This window comes from Lycorma delicatula, chromosome 6 (genome assembly GCF_047948215.1).
Source record: "Lycorma delicatula isolate Av1 chromosome 6, ASM4794821v1, whole genome shotgun sequence".
In the NCBI taxonomy this organism is placed as follows: Eukaryota; Metazoa; Arthropoda; class Insecta; order Hemiptera; family Fulgoridae; genus Lycorma; species Lycorma delicatula.
The window spans coordinates 68,974,938-68,995,303 of record NC_134460.1 but is presented as its reverse complement, the minus strand read 5'-3'; the positions used below and the strand labels follow the sequence as shown (position 1 = coordinate 68,995,303).

The 20,366-nt window shown below is 27.3% G+C and overlaps 1 protein-coding gene across 6 annotated transcripts in view; it reads left to right on the top strand.

Moving 5' to 3' along the window:
• LOC142327113 (uncharacterized) overlaps positions 1-20,366 on the top strand; it is a 384,678-nt gene that overhangs the window by 16,437 nt on the left and 347,875 nt on the right. For all 6 annotated transcript variants that reach the window (XM_075369985.1, XM_075369982.1, XM_075369986.1 and 3 more), the window contains exon 4: positions 824-898. In XM_075369985.1, coding sequence (XP_075226100.1) covers positions 824-898 — 75 coding nt within the window. The remainder of the gene's footprint in view (positions 1-823; positions 899-20,366) is intronic.

Sequence of the window (20,366 nt, the reverse complement as noted above, 5' to 3'; positions counted from 1 at the left end):
ATTTTTAAGTATGTTACAAATACTGAAAAGTTATTACAATACTTTTTATTGAACTAAGACTTGGGAGTTGCTTGATTTACCTAGGATATTTCATCTTTACTTGATTTGTTTAGTTTTGTATGAATGTTGCTTATTTAAAGCATTTTTATGTATAACCTCTAAAATGTTTTATGTATGAAGAGCATACTTGGCAAATATTTTTTTGTTTTATTAGTAAATTTCGTAATTGAACTTGACAGAAACTGAATGTTCTGATAATAATATATAATATACATCTATTTATCTGTAATTTGTAAATAATACAGATTTTTAAAATTTGGAATTACTGAGATTTGGACAGTAGTTTTTATGACAATAATAATATGAATATGAAATTATGTTTAATGTAGCAGTGGAATTGCAAAGTATAAATGAAAGAATCTTCATACAGGATTTGTTAAATTATGTCATCTAGCCTCAAATGAAGGTATTGTCTATGTCTGTTAAAAGTCAACTAAATTTGTTAAATAGTTTGAAGATAAAATGTAAAGTAGGTAGGTCAATTATGTGATGTGACAAGATGAGGTAGTTTAATAATATTTCATCTCGGATTTTTTTTTGGTCATTTTAAATTAGTGTTCATATTAGGTTACATTGTAGTCTGATGCAATCGAGTGGATATTGGAGACTTCCCAATTCATCTTTACTTTTCAGTTGGTGTGTTTCTCTTCATTATTAGCTTAAATAAGTGCAGTAGCTACTATTGGATTTTAAGTTACTAATATTGATGTTTAGTAAGAATTGCTGGGTTTTTGTATTTTAACATTTTTAACACTTTTTTTAGGATTTGCCCAGTGGCATGTGGCGCCCGATGGACCAGTCGACGAAACAATGATAGCAGCTCATCAAGACTCACAAGGTAGGACACGGCATTATTTTATTTTAAGCAATTAAGTTACTTTGAGGCAACATTTTTTTGTTATCTTTTATATTACCTTTTATATTCAGATTTTCCATTTCATCCTTACTCCATGTTTTTCCATTTAATTGATGAAATTCATTAAAAATATTCTTATATCAATGTAATCGGTTTAGCCGTGCATTATTATTACTTTTTTTTTTAATTTTTGTACAGTGTTTAGTGAAGATTGTGTGCTAACAGTCAAGTGATAATATTATTTCTCATAAGATATATTTATAGTGCGTTAATTGTATAATATAGGTTTTGGTAACTTAATGATACTTTTCCTTGTCTCATTTTACTTGGTGACCAGTATAAATTGTATATTCCTAACTATTATTGGAGTAATAATATTTAGTTAAATGGTGAGGGTTGATGAATAAATTGCAGTGTCAGTACTGAATAAATAAAAGATATTTCAATAATTTTTAAATATTTATTGCAGAAAATTGTTCAAAATTAAAATACGAAAATATTTTTATAAAATATAAAAAGTTTCACTTTGATTCCTTAAAATTTGTACTAGATCTTTCACAGCTATAAAAATGTTCCTTAGTAAATTTATATATGATTAAAAAAAATACATTTCAATTTCACAATAAGATTTATTATTCAAAAAAAGTTGAATTAATTTTTTATAAAATTTATTTCTATTTTGAAGATATATATGCGTGTGATATTTACCAATCACTTTAATAACTGACTAGTTGAATAAAGTAAAATTTGTAATCACCAAAACAGTTAAGATATGTTTCTAAGGTTAATTAATTCTTTATGGGTTCAGTTATTTAAAAACCTTCTAAAATTCATCATTTTTTTTAATACTGTTTACCGTGATGAAGAATAATATAATTTTCAGTTTTATAAATGTACAGACTAGAAATTTCACCTCCTTCATTTTACTGTGGTAATGATTACTTAAAAATAAATGACAATTTGTATGAACTTATTTATTTTAAAAAAATATTATAATAACCCATATAAAGCATATTATTAAAAGCAGATAATACAAAATATTGATCAACCCACTATATTATTCAGTTTCTGATAATGCTACTGCATGAATAGTTTCTATAAAAAATACCAGTTATAAAAAAAAGCTTGTTTTCTTTTAAATAACCGTATAAATAAGTCTAAACTTATATACATGAAAGCATTTTTCTTTAGCTTTCAGAAATCATTTTTCCTGTAAGAGAAAAAAAAATAGAGCGTGAGAATTCTGTTTTCATTAGTGCGGTTCTTCCCCAAATGTAATATTTAAACCTTAAGTCATTTGTTATAAAGTTTAGGTGGCTGCTTAGAAACAATAAAAGATACCCGGGATTTATTGGAATTTGGTATGAGTAACAAGGAGGTATGTGATTTACAATGATTGATTATTTTTGCATCATTTAGGATTTTGTTTGAGGTTGAACATTGAACAATTTGAAATTAAACCCTGTACTTTATTATTAATAAACAAAAAGTGATAACTTTTTTAGACGAGTATGTATGCAGTGTCCTTTGATTTAATTTGATGATTATTTAATAATAATTCTTGTCAGCATTAGATTCTATTAAGGCTTCTTAGATTTCTCTTAATTAGTGATGTCCATCCTCCTTCAAATTGGCTACACCACCAGTCTAACATTTTTAATGGGAAGCTAGTCTTGCCATATTTAAATTTTGTATGGGTTTTGTTGATTTCTTTGTTTTTTTTAGAAATCAAATCGTACTACTCTTAGTGGATTTTCAGTCACAAGGGTTTTGAAAGTTGGTTGACAACCTCCAAAATAAAAATTGCAATAAAGATCTATGACAACTAAATTATAGAAGTCTGAAACATGATGGTAATTGTAATTATGTCCTTGTGACAGAAACACTATTACTTACTTTGAGAAATACCTTTTTGCCATACTAGGGATTTTATTTCACAATATTCTAGTTGAGTGTGTTGATTTAGAAGCTTTATTTTTATTTTTGTAATATATGTTATAAAATAATGATTTCTGTTTAAAAGATTTTAACTTAATACTCTTGAAAAATTTCATTTTATAAAGTTAAATTATGATTATTTCTATACTTAATTCTATGTAATAGGTTGGTTTTCAGAAAGGTTATATAACTGTAAATATCCTGCTAAACCCACAAAAAGTGGATAATAACTAAGGGAAAAAATGTCGGTTTAGGTAAATTGTGTATTCTTTTCACCTGACAACTGAGTGTTTTTATTTATTGGGTAGCATTAATTTAAATTTATTTTTCAGTATTATAATTTTTTCATTAATAATTTTAAATAGAAATTTCCAGGTTACTTGTATTTTTAATAAGAAAATTAATCTCTTCTTAATTTTCCATTAAAATTCTTCTATGCAGGAAGTGAGTGTGGAAGGGATTTAACTACTTTTACTTAATTTAAGTAACGCCGAATTTCGTTCTTGTTACATAAATTAACAGTATTTCGTGATCCTAAAAAAAAAAATTACACATACTATGCATAACAGCAACACAGTGCAGTAGTAAACGGTAAAGCTTTTTCATGTTGAAGTTTTATGCATCAGATATAATCAGTATAAAACACTTATCAATGGGAATAAAAAGAGTAATAATAACAAAAAGCAAGTTTTGTAAAAAAAAATAAGCAAAAAAAAAAAAAAAAACAGGATGATTCAAAGGCATTTTTACTATGAATTTACAGTTGAAACAGCTGAAAAAGAATCATATTTGCCATTCTTTTGGCTTTTAAAAAACATACATGTTAACAGTCATTTTAAATTGTGACCAGTAGAGCACACAACATAAATAAAATAGTTCAGATGATGTGAATAGAGTCTACTATGAGGTTTACTTTGACTAGTTCTTAATATGCATTTTACATGTAATTATGACAGTTCCACTATTTTCAACTTGTCTGAATAATGTAAACTTGCCAGAATATTTAAACACATTTAATATTATTAGTGTTTCACTAAGAAACCAAGTTTTATGATAGTTCAGAAATAATAATTATAATAAAATAAAAATTTACGGGTTTAGAAACACACACAAAACCTTTATCATGAGTTGTCACATAGAATTTGCAAATTAGTCTATACTGCTATTTATTACTTTGAACAAATTGATATGTGTGTTACGTTTGTTTATCTGTTAATTTATATCTTATATAAATACTAAATTATACTAATGTTCTATGGTAATTATGAGAATTCTGTAGGTGAAAAATGTTGCTATTTTTAAACATAATTTATTGTTGTCAAAAATATTGACGAAATGTTGATTTGGTTTAATATGTGTTTTTATATTTGGGAAGTTGCAAGTGAGATTGAGTTAATGAGTGAATGCTGTATATTTCACAAAATAAGGTTTTTTAGTCATTTTTTTCACCAAATTGAAAAAAAATTACCAGTAAAAAAGTATTTTATATATAAAATATTTTATTTCTGTCTCTGAGCTTATTTAAATTTTATCTTCAGTTAAATGTATTGTAATTCTTCAAATCTAAATATATGAACATTTGATTTTTGTATATTTATTCCTGAAAAATTTGTATAGTGATTGTACTAGTGGCTGGTATTTTAGTTATCATAAATCCTGTACTATATCTAGTTTTTCTAGGTTTTCATCTACAGATTTTTGAGGATGTATTTAATTTGAACATAATAATTTTTTAATATATGATGAGTTAGTTAAAAAAATTATCATAGTAGTGTGAAAGCCTGTTGGTATTATTTAAAAGCAGAAGGAGCCAGCTGTTTTAGAACATTAAAAGTTTGTGCTATATTTTTTTATGCTCAATAGAGGTAGTTACAATTTTACACTTGTTAAAATTAATTTTTTTTTTTTTTTTGTGAATTAGGTAAAATAAAATAGGAATGGCTTATCCTAGTGATTCCCAAACTGTGCTGCAGCACCCCGTGGAGCTGCGGCCTCTTCACAGGGGACCGCAAAATATTGTAAAAACTTCATAATTAATTGAACAAAGACATTTATAATTATTAATTTAATGTTAAAGTAAAAAAACTATTGAAGATACACGAGTTTTTTATCTCGTACAAGTATTCATACTTTTACTTAAGGTAGGCACCATGGAAAAATTTTAATTGAAAAAGGGCTCAGAAAAGTTGACTCAGAAAAGTTTGGGAACCACTGGCTTATCCTGTTTGATTCATATAGGCTAACTTTTTTTAAATTAAATAGTAGTTTATCAGGACTTTTTTAACTAGTGGAAGAGAAAAGTAGGTTATGTTGTTTGCTTTTATTATTGTAGTCATTGCATTTAGTTATAGCTATTACCTGTAAAGTAGTAAGTCACTTTTTATTACAATTAGAACTTATTACTTAATAGTTACGTGCTATGTGACGACTGACAAGCAGTTGTATTTAGTAACGTTCGGTCTTGGGCAGGACTTGTTATCCCAGCTTTATACATCATATTGTATGGTGGTTATTTATTACAAAGGAGTAAATGTAATTGGCAATTTCTTTTTCACTAAATCACTTCTCCTACCAGCGTCATAGTTCTACAAAATAATCTTTTGAAGTAGGCCTTCTTGCCATTTACCTGACTTATCCTCGTTTTAGCTAATTGTTTGTTATTTACGTAATGACCTAATTTCATACGTAATTATATTACAGTGTGTGAATAATACATTAAAACTAACAGAACATCTGATAAAGTACTACTTTTTTTTTGTGTTTCGTGTCTTGTATACTTTTTTGTGGTTTAATATTGCTATTTCCAGTAACGCTTATTAATTACTTATAATTTGATTTATACTATTTTATATGAGGTTTGATAAGAATACGTGGAATTTTGGCTTTTCTCAAAGGATTATTTGTTCATCAATATTGATTTTGTCATCTTTAAAATACTCCCTTTCTGATATAATACATTTGTGCCAGCATTTTTTCCATTGTTTGAGGCATCTCTGAAATACAATTTTCGGTGTGGCATTTAATTCCTTCAGTGATTCTGTCTTTATCTTTTCAACACTGGCAAAACGTTGTCCTTCCATGGTTCTTTTCAGTTTGGGGAATAGGAAGAAATCACAGGGTGACATGTCTGGCGAATGTGAAGGCTGAGGCATCATAACAGTGTTGTTTTTGGCTAAACATTCATAAACAAGCAGTGAAATGTGAGCAGGTGCATTATCATGGTGGTACGATTGCATGAATTGTTTCGCCATAAATCTGGTTGTTTTCTTCGGCTTGCTTCATGTAAACAGCGAATGGAACTTCCAGGTAGTACTCTTTGACCATGCGACCTGGTGACAAGAACTCATACACTAAGCTGTTGAAATCGAAGAACACAATGATCAGAGCCTTCACATTTGATGGAACTTGATATGAGGTCTTTTTGGTCTTGCTCTTCATGAAGGTTCAATTGGGACAATTGGCCCTTAGTTTTGACGTCATACCCATACACCCATGTTTCTTCACAATTATAACCTGCTTGAGCAGTTTTGGATCATCGTTCGCTTCATTTAGCAACTACTGAGCAATGTTCATTCAGCATTGCTTTTGGTTGAAATCAAGAATTTTGGAACAAATTTTATTGCCACATGTTTCATGTCCAAAACATCTGAAAAGTTGCTTGGTTTAAGCCAAATGATACGCCAACATTATCAGCAACCTCTATGATAGTAATTTGGCGATTATCCATAATAAATTACAACCGATGTTTTAATCGGTTTTTGATGTGCTGGGACATCTGGAGCGCTTGTCATCTTCAATGTCTTCACAGCCCTCTTGGAAATGTTTGTACCACTTGTAAACACTTGTAATCACCAAAAGCAACATTCAACATTTACAATGCAGTGTTGCACTTTATTCCACCTTTAAAGCAAAATTTAATGTAAATTCTTTGTTCCATTTTTCCACAAGTTAAAAATTGCTGATCACATGAAAAACTCATGTAGCCTTTTCGAACAAACTATAAACGAAGCATCCAGTATGGCTACCAGTGTAATTATTCATTAGGGATGAGTTTACCAACACGACAAAAAAAATTGTGACAATTGCACTTATACAGCATGGAAAATTAAAAAATTCCGGGTATATTTTAATCAAACTTCATTGCGATCAGTGGTTTTTTAAATCTTTGTTGCATATAAAGTTTGTTATTATTATTTATTGAAATAAAGTAATGTTTTCTGTTTGTTTAATAATTTTGAATAGATTATAATTTATTAAGCATTAATACAGTTAAATAAAAGTAATTAAATATTGATTTGGTATATAAATGTGTGCCATATTTTTTTTATTACAATAATTTTGGTAGTTTGTGGTGTAGTATTATAATTAAGATATAATCTTATATGTGCAAAAAGTGAATATACCATTCTGTTCAGAATATTTTTCTTTTGTATAACATGAATGGAATCACAACTGCTGTTCTTTTCAATATGACCATATTTATATTGCTGCTCATAATATTGGTTAAAATTGTTATGTCTAACATCTCGGTTTCATAGAAGAATATTTTGGAATATTATAAAAACTTTAAATTTTGCTGAAAGAAAGGATCATATTGTCCAGTGTACTGGTGATATAAACTCTATATTGAGTGTTGGGTTAATGATAGGTAGATGTTACCTGTTAACCCGCCAGGTTAGTATAGTGGTGAACGTGTTTTCACAAATCAGCTGATTTTGAAATCAAGAGTTCCAGCGTACAAATCCTAGTAAAGGAAGTTACTGTTATATGGATTTGAATACCAGATTGTGGATACCGGTATTCTTTGGTGGTTGGGTTGCAATTAGCCACATATTTCAGGAAAGGTCAACCTGAAACTGTACAAGACTACACTTCATTTACATTCATACATATCATCCTCACACATCCTCTGAAGTAATACCTTACAGTCGTTCTGGAGGCTAAACAGTAAAAAGAGAGATGATACCTGTTGTTTAAAAAACTTTATTGTTTAAAACTTCAGCAGAGTTATAAATCACATGGAAACTAATTTTGTCCAACGATTTTGGTAGAATGTAAAATAAGCAAAAAAAAAAACATAAAAATTATCTTGAGATTATATAAGTTTTAATATTGATTTAAATGCTGAATAAGTCTCAAAAAACAGAAAACCATTTTATATGGTAGGAGTACTGGCTAAAAATTGAAAAACAAAAATGTTTCAGAGAAAAGTTGTAAATAGTACATACTACTGGAAGTTTTTGATTTGAGTTCAAAATGAGAAGAAAACTGCCAAAACCGTTCGCAATTGAGGGAGCATTTCCCCCTCAGTTGTAAAAATCCTAGTAAAGGTAGTTATTTTTGTATGAATTTTAATACTAGGTTGAGGATACTGGTGTTCTTTGGTGGTTGGGTTTTAATTAACCACACATCTCAGGAATGGTCGACCTGAGACTGCACAAGACTACACTTCATTTACATTCATACATATCCTCTGAAATAATACCTTAGGTAGTTTCAGAGGCTAAACAGAAAAAGAAAAAACTCAATAAGGTAAAAGTTACTTTATTAACAGCTTTCTTTTCACACACACACACACACACACACACACACACACACATATATATATATAAAAGGGCAGTTCCCTTAGTATTTTTGTTCTGTTAGTATGATTTTAAATTGGATTGTTGATTCTCAAGTTTTAACATTTGACTCAAAAAAATTCTTAATTTTATGAAAATTTCCTTAGTAATAAATGTTGTAAAAGAAAATTTTGCTGTAAAGAATTGGGCGTGTGTTGATAAAAATTTTAATATTTGGGTAAATATTCAGTACTTTTAGACCATATAATTGTTTAATTATTTTTGTTAAAAGTAGAATTTCATTGCAGTAACTGTATGTTAAAATGGTTTGTTATTCAAATAGTACTGTAGCAGTCAAGATGTAATAAATTTAGTAATAAGTTTGTATATGGAATTTAAAATCTTTCATAATACTTTATTATCTTAAAGCAATTATATGTGTGAGATTGTATTTTCTTTTGGTTTTATGTAATGTCTACTTTAATTTCTTGTTTAATTGGGAATTGATGTATTATTTATCATTTCTCATAATTTCCTGATTATATAGATAATATTATTAAGTAAAGAAGTTATTCAAATCTGATTAGAACGATTGTATGACGATAGGTTTTACTGATAAAGTAGCTGATAACATTCATTAGTAATTGCTTTTTTTAAATTTGGATTATTTTAATGGTTTCTGTAAAAATTAATGTGTTAAATGTTTCATTTGTTATAAAATCTACTATTATTAAATCTAATTGGTACAAAGATACAATATCTAATTATACCATTTTCCAGTTGTTCTGGTTTATTAACCAGATAATTATAAATTTTTAGCTTAATAAAATTATTAGGTTTGCTGTAATTTTATTTTTACTTTTTACACGTAAATATTTTTACACATGTGTAATCTTGTTACTTTTTTACATTGTATGTTTATTCATTCTCACATTGAAGTGCTTTCTATGTTTTTATCTTTGACAAATTTACCCCCAGCTGCTTCTGCTTCTTCTATTTCATTTTTCAAGTGATGTCTACCCTATTAAACCCAAGAGGGTAATTCAAATCCTAGTAAAGGCAGTCATTTTTAGATGGATTTTAATACTAGATTCGAGGATACTGGTGTTCTTTGGTGGTTGGGTTTTAATTAACCACACATCTCAGGAATGGTCGACTTGAGACTGTACAAGACTACACTTCATTTACATTCGTACATATCATCCTCTGAAGTAATACATTAAGGTGGTTCCAGAGGCTAAACAGAAAAAGAAAAAACCCAGTAAGGTAAAAGTTACCATATTAACAGCTTTCTTTTCATATATAAAAATGTCTTTTATATTATAAAAAATTCTTGATCTGGCTATTCAAATCCACGTTTTGTATATTTTACTTATTTATACTTCGATTATGTCTGTAATGTCTATTAAATTTATCAGTTCATTGTGCTTTTTGTCCTCTTTTTTTTTTTATTCTGATCTTCAAATAAGTTTTATACTAATTAATAGTTTGATATTTACTTGTAATTGTAATGCTAAATAAAATTTAATGGTTTAATTATGAAAATTGATCAGTTTTATCAGAGCAGGTCATTTAATAAACTATCTAAAGCTTCTTTAATTATCCAGTTTAGGAGTTTTAAACAAGTTTCTGTTTAAAAAAACTTGTGAATATTTTTTTATGTTAGAAATGCATGAATATCTAAAAGTTTTTGTTAAATTTAAAATAATGAGGTTTGTGGTTTGATTACATATTAGTTTGTAACCGATTGATTGTAGTGTTTTTTTTAGATATTGTTCATATTTCATAGGTTTCACAAGTAATAAATTCAAAACTGCCTTTTTTACCAGACCATGAAGTGAATTAATAAATGTCTTTTGTAAATGTTATCAGGGTTTATTGTTGTGATATTTTGCAAAACCACTTGCAAATCCTAAATTTTTTAAATTATGTTTTAATTGTATTTGTTCATTTAATATAAATTATTAAATAAACAAGCTTCATAATTTAATTAGGAATGATCATTACTGATAAACATAATTTTTGTTTCCTAACATGCAATATATGATTTTATTTTGTTTTTTGATGCTAAAAATGAATATGAACTCAGAATCTTCCTATCGCCCACCATTTTTAAAATTTTAATTAAAGGATTTTTTTCATTTTTCATTGTATAGTTAGCATTTTAAGCTCCTATATTGTATTTTGTTAGCTCATTTTTATTGTTTAACATTATCATATCACAGTCACATATTATGACATCATATCTAATTCTAACGAATGAGCCTTCATGGACAAAGATTAATCATGTCTCTGCAGGTCAAATCATGTAGGGGAAAACACAGCTGTGTTGTTTATATTAAGCACTAGATTTAGGAATGAATTAATTTTGTTCAGTCTTATTGCTTTCTTAAGTTTGTTAACAGCACATTGTCATAATGCCTCGAAATTGTGTAAATGATGTGGATGCGTTTTGTTAATGCATTTGGTCAGTTTACTGTAAAATAAAGTAGAAAAAACATTACAACTTTTACTTAAAAAATCATATCATTTGTACTTTCAGTGTAAAAATTGGTGATCAGGATAAGACGTGGGCTCCTCATATGTTATGCACTAACTTTTCTATATATTTAAGAGGATGGCTGAAAGATACACGGAAGGCTTTGCCATTTGGTGTACCTATGGTTTGATGTGAACCAAAGGATCATATAACTGATTGTTACTTTTGTTTTACAAGTGTGTCTGGAATTTCTAAAAAATCTAAACATACTATAAAATATCCTTCATTAATCTGCAATCAGGCCTGTACGTCACAGTGAAATTATTCTAGTTCCTGATCCACATGTGAATGTATATTTTGAAAGCAGCAATGAAGAATCAGGCAGTACTGAAGAAAACAGTGATATTGATTTTGAATTTTCTTCCAGTAAACCACATCTTCTATCACAAGGTGAATTAAACGACGTGGTTAGGGATTTAAATTTATCAAAAAATCAAACTGAACTGTTAGGATCAAGACTGCAAGTTGGAATTTACTTAAAAAAAATACAAGAATTTCGGGCTTTCGAAGCTGAGAAAGAACTTTCTCAGTACTTTATTGATGAAAATAATTTGGTTTATTGCACAAATATTGATGAGCTTATGTTGCACTTTGACAAGTTCATAAACTTGAGGACTTACTTCTTTTTAGCCTCCGGGAATCACTGTTCAGGTGTTACTTCAGAGGATGAATGTGGATGATATGTATGAGTGTAAATGAAGTGTAGTCATGTACAGCCCCAGTTCGACTACTCCTGAGATGTGTGGTTAATTGAAACCCAACCACCAAAGAACACCGGTATCCACAATCTAGGATTCAAATCCATATAAAAATAACTGACTTTACTAGGACTTGAATGCTGGAACTCTCGACTTCCAAATCAGCTGATTTTGGGAAGACGCGTTCAGCACTAGACCAACCTGGTGGGTAATCCTGAGAACTGCTGGCCCTTTTCATAGATTTGTCCAAGTATTGTGAATTGTTCAAGTTTTCTTTGTGAATGGGACAGCCGAGCTAGGGATAAACATTATGTTACCAAAAAGTTGAAGAAACAAGACAACTTAACTCCAAATGGGAAAAATATTATTCATGAGCCCTTAGTTGAATGCAATAAAATATTTTAAGCTCCTCTTCACATCAAGCTAGGACTAATGAAAAATTTTGTAAAAGCAATGAAGAAGGATACTCTCTGATTTTTTTCATCAGGCAGAAATTTCCAAATGTAAGTGAAGGAAAAATTAAAGAAGGCTTGATGTTAAATAATGTAGAAAGTGCAGCTTGGCTTTATTTGAAGAAGTTAAATTACCACGATATTGTTAATCAACTTCATACAGAGCTATGGGATGTAATATGTCTTTAAAAATACCTTTCCACCACTCGCATCTGGATTTTTTCCTGGACAACCTCGGAGACGTAAGTGATGAACATGGTGTACATTTCCACCATGACATTTCAGTGATGGAAAGCTGCTGTAAAGGGAAATGGAATACTAACATGCTAGCCGATTACTGTTTGACATCAATTCGGGATGTGCCTGAGGCTATTTATAAAAGAAAACCATCAGCGAAATATTCTTAACACAGGTCTGGTCATGTTAAATTATAAATTTTACAGATTTTAACTATATTTTCCCTTAATTTTTTTTGAAGCGTAATTTATTTAAAACTAAGGGTGATAGGAAAATTGTATTTACTGATCTGCAATGTATGCAAGAAAGCAATTCAGGAAATGAAATCACACTTAGAGAAACATTAAATAAGTTTTTTTTTGTCTTATCAGTGTGATTTTAAAATGGTTAGTTCTAAGTAGCAGCCTTTTTTTATTTATTAGAATCTTACTTGTCATTTAACGTTAGTTTTATTAAACTGTTTAAAAATTGTATATATTATTTTTTAAGAAATTCTGCATGTTGAGAATTTTAAAATGGTCATGTTGTTTTGATTTTTTAGCATATCATTGACAGTTTCCAGCATTCTGCAGATTAATCTTTGAAATTATGATTCGTGACGTATTTCTTATTAGTTTGAGTAATTATGTCATTGAGTACTCTCTTATATTCTTTGAATATTTCAATCAATAATAATACTAGAGCTAATGACTTTATTGTGTTTTTATAAATTACACAATGTCCCCTGCAGTGTACTCTTCTGTCAGTAATATAAAACATGAAAGTTGAACAGTCAAATGTTATTTTTGGAATCAACAAGCAGAAAAATTTTTCAGGTGTTATACAACATCCCAGTTTTCTGTTGGGCATTTGAAAAGTCATTTTAAAATTGTTAATTTTACCTATTAAAGACTAATTAATAGTCTGATTATTCTAAAAGATTTAATGTTCTACCAATGTATTATAACCTGAGCTTTTACATTATTTATTTATTTTTTTCATTTTGTCTTAGATAAAATTTCTTATTTGTTTATAATACTGTCAGATTTGAAGTGTGTTCTATACCTGTGGATCTGAAAACTTAGAATCTTAAAAAAATGTTCTTAAATGTAATTAGTAATTCTTTTTGGAATAGTTGCTTGTCACAGAACTTGGTTGCTAGTCATTGAGTACCTCATGACTTTCTTCTCAGTTATTTTTTTCTTATATTAAAAGCATTTTTATTTTTGTAGAAATTTTGAAATTGATGGGGATCGGTTAGATTTTTAGGCTTCTTTTTTTTAAATTCTGTTATGTATGTGCATTCAGATTTACCTTTTTGGTTTTACTGGTTTTCATAGATGTTTGAGTGTCATTCAAACCTAGTATGAGACCAGTTTTAGCATATACCACCCCGTATTGTTGATTTAATACATGAATATTAAAATGTAATTGTAATACTTAGCAAGGTAAGTATTGTTTTGCTATAAAAAATGAATTCTGAAATGCTTCTAATTTGGAGTTTGTGGTTCATTTCTAAATTTACATTATAATTGAATTCACTCAATGACTTGTTTGGCTTATATCTTTAGTGAAGCAGATTCATATTTCAAGTTCAATAGGTTCATTGAAATTAAGTCAACTTCTAATTATTGCTAGGTTCGAAATAATATGCATAATGATTAGAAATGTTGAATTGAAGTTTGGTTAATTTTGTGCTGAACCTGCATTGACATTTTAGTTTAGTATTGGGGGAGAACATTGTTATAGATAAGTTTGGTATGCTTTTTTCTGTTTATGTGACATTTACAGTCCATGGTTGGTTTAATTCAGGTTTATAATGACCATACAAGGAGGCCCTTGACCCACAGAACTTGTCAGTCTCAAGCCTCATTTCAGCTGCTGAAGTTCTGTTAGTCTTGAGGTGGTTTTTGAAGTTTCATTTGGTTACCATTACTGTTCTCTTGAATGTATTTTGTTACAGTTAACCTCAAAATTAACTTTTAAGGCTGATATTACGACTCTTTATTCATAAAATTGACCCGGGTTGTTCATTTCTTCTGTGATTTTTGATGAAATTAAGTTAACAAAAATGATTTATTTTTATATTGGATAGTTTACAATAATATCAAGGAGCTAATAAAAATTATTTTTTGTTCTTGCAAAACTATTTATGTGTTTCCAAGTATTTGTGAAATTTTTTTATTTAAGAGTTTATAGTAATAAAAATTATAGGCACGTCAGTTAAAGGTAGTGCAATGGTAGTTGTGCCTGTTGTGTATCTTTGTGCTGGAAATGGTATATTTGGTCTTAGGAGTCATGACTTGTGATCTCTTCTCATTTGTTATTAAAAAAATTTTTTATGGTTGTAGATTACCAGTGCAGATGTCTTTTATAATAAGACATTTTGAAATATCGATTTACTTTTCTTTTAAACACTTATTAGCTCCATCTGTTTGTCTTTGAGGTTGAAATCTTGCAATCACTTTTTCAGCTGCTTCCCATTAATTAGTTAACTTTGACATTTTTATCTTGTAATAATGTTTATTTTATGTACTAAAATAAAAAGCATAGGGACTGTTTTTAGTTAAAAATAGTTAGAATGGTGTAATTTTTGTTGAGGAATTAGGTTTTATTTAACAATGAGCATACTCACATTTGATGACAAAAATATTTATTTTTTGAATGCATTACAATTTTTAAAAAAATCATTCTTTAAACATTTATTTTTATAGACAGTTTAAGTGTCTTATTTTAATATGGAGTATAAATTTAAGATTTCCTGGTATTTTTGGAAAATTATGTCTCTATTGGTATTTAATTACTGTTTGTAGATGCAGTGTGATTTAATTATTGGTAATTATAGTTATGTTGTACATTGTCATCTGAAAGATGTTATTGAAATATTGAGTGTTTTTTCTTTAAAGTAACAGAAATTTATTTTTTTTAAATTGATTTATATATGAAGTGCAGTTTAAAAACTTAATTTATGACATATTGAATGCATGTTATTATTCTTGTTCAGGTACAATAAAAAATATGATTTAAAAAAATATTTAATTAAAAATTGTATTTTTATTGTGATTTAAGTGGTGAATAAAGTGTATAAATAGAAAAAAGTGACTAATGGTGATGTGTTGTTTTACAATCAGAAAAGTGGATTGTGCTCCTTTTATCCATTTCCTTTTTGTATGTTTTTTAAATGTTGCCTCAGGGTTGCTTCATTGCATGACTTAAGTCATACCAGGAGACAACACAATTATACTGCTAATTACCTTTACAGAATTTTTAATTATTTGTAAATTTATTTACATTTTTAATTCAGTATAGTTTATTTAATTATTGATTTGGTATTTTTAAATGCTCTTGTTAAGGTAATTAGCATTTGTTATATTTTTTATGTTGTAAGAGTTTTGTGTTTTCTTTTTACAGCTTTGCCGCATCTCCAGTTTATTAAGGGGTTCTTTTTGCTTTTAATACAAGGGCTGACTAAACAATTTTAGTATTTTATCTGTATTATTATTAGCATAGTCCCATTTCTGATATTTTTAGTTTGTGCTTTATTTAATAATGGGTTCTAACAATTAGTTTTCTGAAATTAAAGTAATCACTTTTTTTGTTGTATAAAATTTACTCAATTTTTTTTATTTATTTTATTTTGTTCAATTTGTTTGGCTGTAATTTCAAAAATGCATTAAAGTAAATTATTCCATAAGTCAGTCTTTTATCATGTTTATTATTCGTTTATTAGCTTCTGCTTTCAATTGTGTAGAATTTTATTTTACTGGCTTGTGCCGTAGTTGGATTATTATTATTAATTTTTTTTATTTTTAATAGAAAATGCTGTAATAAGGATTTTGTTTTCAAATAGGTGATTGTTAATGATAAATAAAACGTCAACTAAACTTCTTCAGCCTTTTTTAAATACCAGTAACTTGCTGATTTCTTCATGATTATTTAGTTATCATTAGTTATTACAGGCATCATAGTAATTTTTTTTTAATTCAGAAATTTTTTGGTTGTGATTCAGAACCAGGTGACTAAAGAGAGGCACCATACTGAATATACTTTCTAAGTAAAGGGTTGTCCGTAGGATACATCTTGCCGGTAGAATGTTTGTTAAATTAAATCTATTTTACTTAAAAGTTAGTGATCTATTACTTTTTGTGGTGTTTTGAATTATTGTTGAATGGTGTTATTTATCTGAAAAAATTTTCTTGTCTGATTAAATTTACATTTTAATTTTAAAGTTTTCAGTTTTGAGACCACTAATTATATTTGGTTGTATATCTTAATAATTACAGTCTTTCATAATTCAGAAAATTTTTATTTTCTTTTATTCTAGAAAATTCTCATTTTTCCAGAATCCTAGAAATTTTTAAATGTTCTATTTGTGGTCAGTATTTCCTTGTAATAAAAAAACTTGGATTTTGTGAATTATCAAAATTTTCATATTACCTATGTTTTCAATATTCTGTATTTTAAACCATTTAAATGCTAATAGTTTGGGTTTTTTTTTAAATTTCTATTGTGGAAGTACCTTCTGATTTGTTTTATGTTTGCCAATGGAATATTTGAGGAGTAATTTGGATATTTCTGTGGCCAGTTATAGTGTTCATGCTTTGTGATTCTCTTAGAATTGTATACATTGCTAAACTTCACACGTTTGTTAGTCATAAAATTTAAACATTTGTTGTTGATATGAGCCAAAAAAACAAAAATCCTGGTGGAATGTTTTGTTTGTTTATTGATGAGAAAGCTACTATCTTATTTATTGTATATGTTAAAAACAAATCACTTTATATAGGTTTATTCCTTGTTATTAATTTTTCCTTTAACAATCACTATTTTTTCATACCAACTGTTAGTTTTTATAAATGTCTTCTTTATACATTGTTTGAGTTTCAGTATGCCTAATTTTTATTGTTATTTACTCCTTCAGTTAATGGTCATTGTGTTTTTCATAAAAATACTTAAATTAAGATAAAGATTTACTTTTAAGAGAAACTATTTTCAGTATTCTTAACAACTTTAAAGTTGAATTTTGATATTAATCTGGTATTTTATGATGTTTATTTAAAATACCATTAATCCTTTGCCTTCAGTCACCTTATTCATGGTTGAAATTATATGCTATAATGAGATATACATATATATTAAATTATATTTTGTTATAAATTGCTTGTTATGTTTTCAATGATAAACATTTCCCCCCCTTAATTAATTGATGTCATTGTAGTTTTGTATCTATGTCATTAGTAGAACTAATTATATACATTGTTTAAGGTTCATTTAAATGGGTTTAGTTCATTTGGTTATTATCTTTCTGAATTTGAGAATTTTTAATTATTATTTTTGTGTATGAATTTTTTTGTATGAATTTTTTTGTTTTCTGTCATATGTTATAATTTCATTTCATGTGATTCTTACTATTCATATTAGGTTTTATTCCTAATTTTAATTTTTCTCTGAATAATTGAGTTTGTTACCCGTACAGCATATAATTCATTACTTGGATGATATTTTTTGTTAATATTTTGTATTTATTTGGCTGTAAGGTGTATTTTGATTCTTTTCTATCATCAATTGATGCCACATATTTATCAAATAAATAATTTATTTTAATTTTTTCGTGTATGCTATCTAGATGATCAATCTGCATTCCAGTTCTTCATTAGTCACAATTTGATCACAGCAGTGTTCATTCTTTACATAATTGATTTTGTTGGCTGTTTTGTTTTCTGATTTGTTGAGATCCTATTTGATTGTTTGTATTTATCTTTTCAGTTAAACTACTAATTAATGTGTATCTATCTGTGAATTGGTTTTCCAATTGTAAATTGTGGAAAATGGATTTTCCTCCTCAAACAAGATTAGTTTTTATTATCCTGTGTAAGCCTTGTGTGAGGGAGATTGTGGATTCGTATAATTGCTTTTTTCTCACCAATAATTTTTAATGTACCTACTTTGTTTTTTCGTTATATATGCTAGAATATCAGATTGTTATTATTTTGTTAGGATTATCTATTGAAGACATATTTGTAAAACATACTGGCTAATCTGAGAATAGCACAAAACATTGCTAACTGTTAAAATTGAAGTCATTTGTTAGAAACAAAAAAGTGGCATCGTATTTTGATATTTCCTATTGAATTACATTCTTTGCAGCTGAGTACAGTGAAACTGGTGGCAGTGGTATTTTTCAAGAAAAGGATCATTATTTTTTTATGATCATTTTCTTTATTCATATTTAATTTTTTATCAATTGTTTATGAATTTAGTTTACTTTTTGATCTTTTTTTCACTAATATATTGTATGTCAAAAGGGTTCTTTGGGTTTATAGAGTAGTCTTGTTTTTAATTTTGATCATTTGTAGTTATTTTCATAATAAATTGTTAGGAGTTATTGGCATCTGTGGTTGATTACATGAATAATTTTAATTCAAACCAGTTAATATGTCATGTGAGTTTTTTAAAAGTTAAATTCTTATTCAGTTAATATTTAATAAAAAATCTTAAAATCATTTGTCCAAAACTATTTTTTTATTTAAAGTATAAGTTGAAGTGGTAATTTTTTGTCGTTTTAAGGAAAGGGTTTAGAAAAATAAATGCTAACCTTTAAGTTTCATTTAACTTTACAGGCTTGTTTTTTTCTTTTTAAATGATTGAAAGCAGAAGGCATTAAACAAATTTTTTTGTTCAGATTTATATATATATATATATATTGGATATTTACAGATTGTTCTACATTATATGAGGTAAGATTTTTTTTTTGTATACATTGTGATTATTTTAATAACAATGGAATACTTTGTAGTGATCATATTTTTCTTTTGTAATTTACTATAAAAAAACTATATATTTAATGTATGCTGTACATTTGTACATATAATTTATACGTATATATTTGTATATATATATATATATATTTATATATTACTTAGTCATTTAGTTATAAATTTGTTTTTAGTTGTCTCCTGGTGTATTTCTATGTGTTATAACTGTGATCATATACCTGTCTTCGTCAAAAACAATCAGTTTAATCTTTTTGTAAATACCATAAATTTATATTTTGTATTATACAACAATTATATAATATGTTTTTTCTCTGTAGTATATTTTTCTGTCATTGTAGTTTATTAGAATGGATGTATGATTGGCGATTTTCAGGTATATTTATCACATGTGTTCTTGGCTGTGCTTGGTTTGTGGGAATACTTTATTTTATTCATTTATATAGTTGGGTGCAGTTCTCTTCCATTGTCTTTCTTGTCTATCATTCTCATTATTTATTGCATGCTCTGCTTTATTATTTATTATTATAATTATTTATTGCACATCATTTATTTATTTATTTTTTTATTTTATTGAGGGACATTTCACCTGCTAACAAAACTTGTATAAATACATTTTTTCTGATTATTTGATAATGTATATTTTATTTTTTTAACTACAAAATAATTAATTTTATTACATACAATAACATCAGGGTTAATAGACATCTGAAGTGTGTTAGTGTTTTTTTTCTTTTTATTATTATAATTCTTTAGTTATATTTTAGAAGTAATTTTTAAGAATATTTTGATTTGATGAAGCACTACTTCAAGATCGTTTTTTCAGGTGAATTTATTTTCTTTTCTAATTTTTGTTTTATAAATAATATTTGAGGGTATTATATATGAATTCATTTAAAATTGGATTGCTTTAGTTGTTAGATATAATATATTCCGTAGTTATTTATATTTGTTACTTGTAATAAATTCATTGTATTATAAGATTAAGTCTAATACAGTTACAGTATTAATTTATTTTTTTATTTTTTTAAAAATTGTATTCATAACATTACTGTGTTGATTTATTATATTTATTGACCTGTTCCTGATATTTTAGTTTAGTTATAAGTTTAAAAAAAAATCTTTTACAAATAGTGTTAATAAATTTCAAACCTAAACATTTACGTCTCTATACGTTCTTAATATACTCTAATATTAAATTTGTTAGTTTTAGTTTTTTGTTTTTCGTGTATTAAAACAAAGCTTTTTTTTCTTTCTCGGATTGCTATTAAAT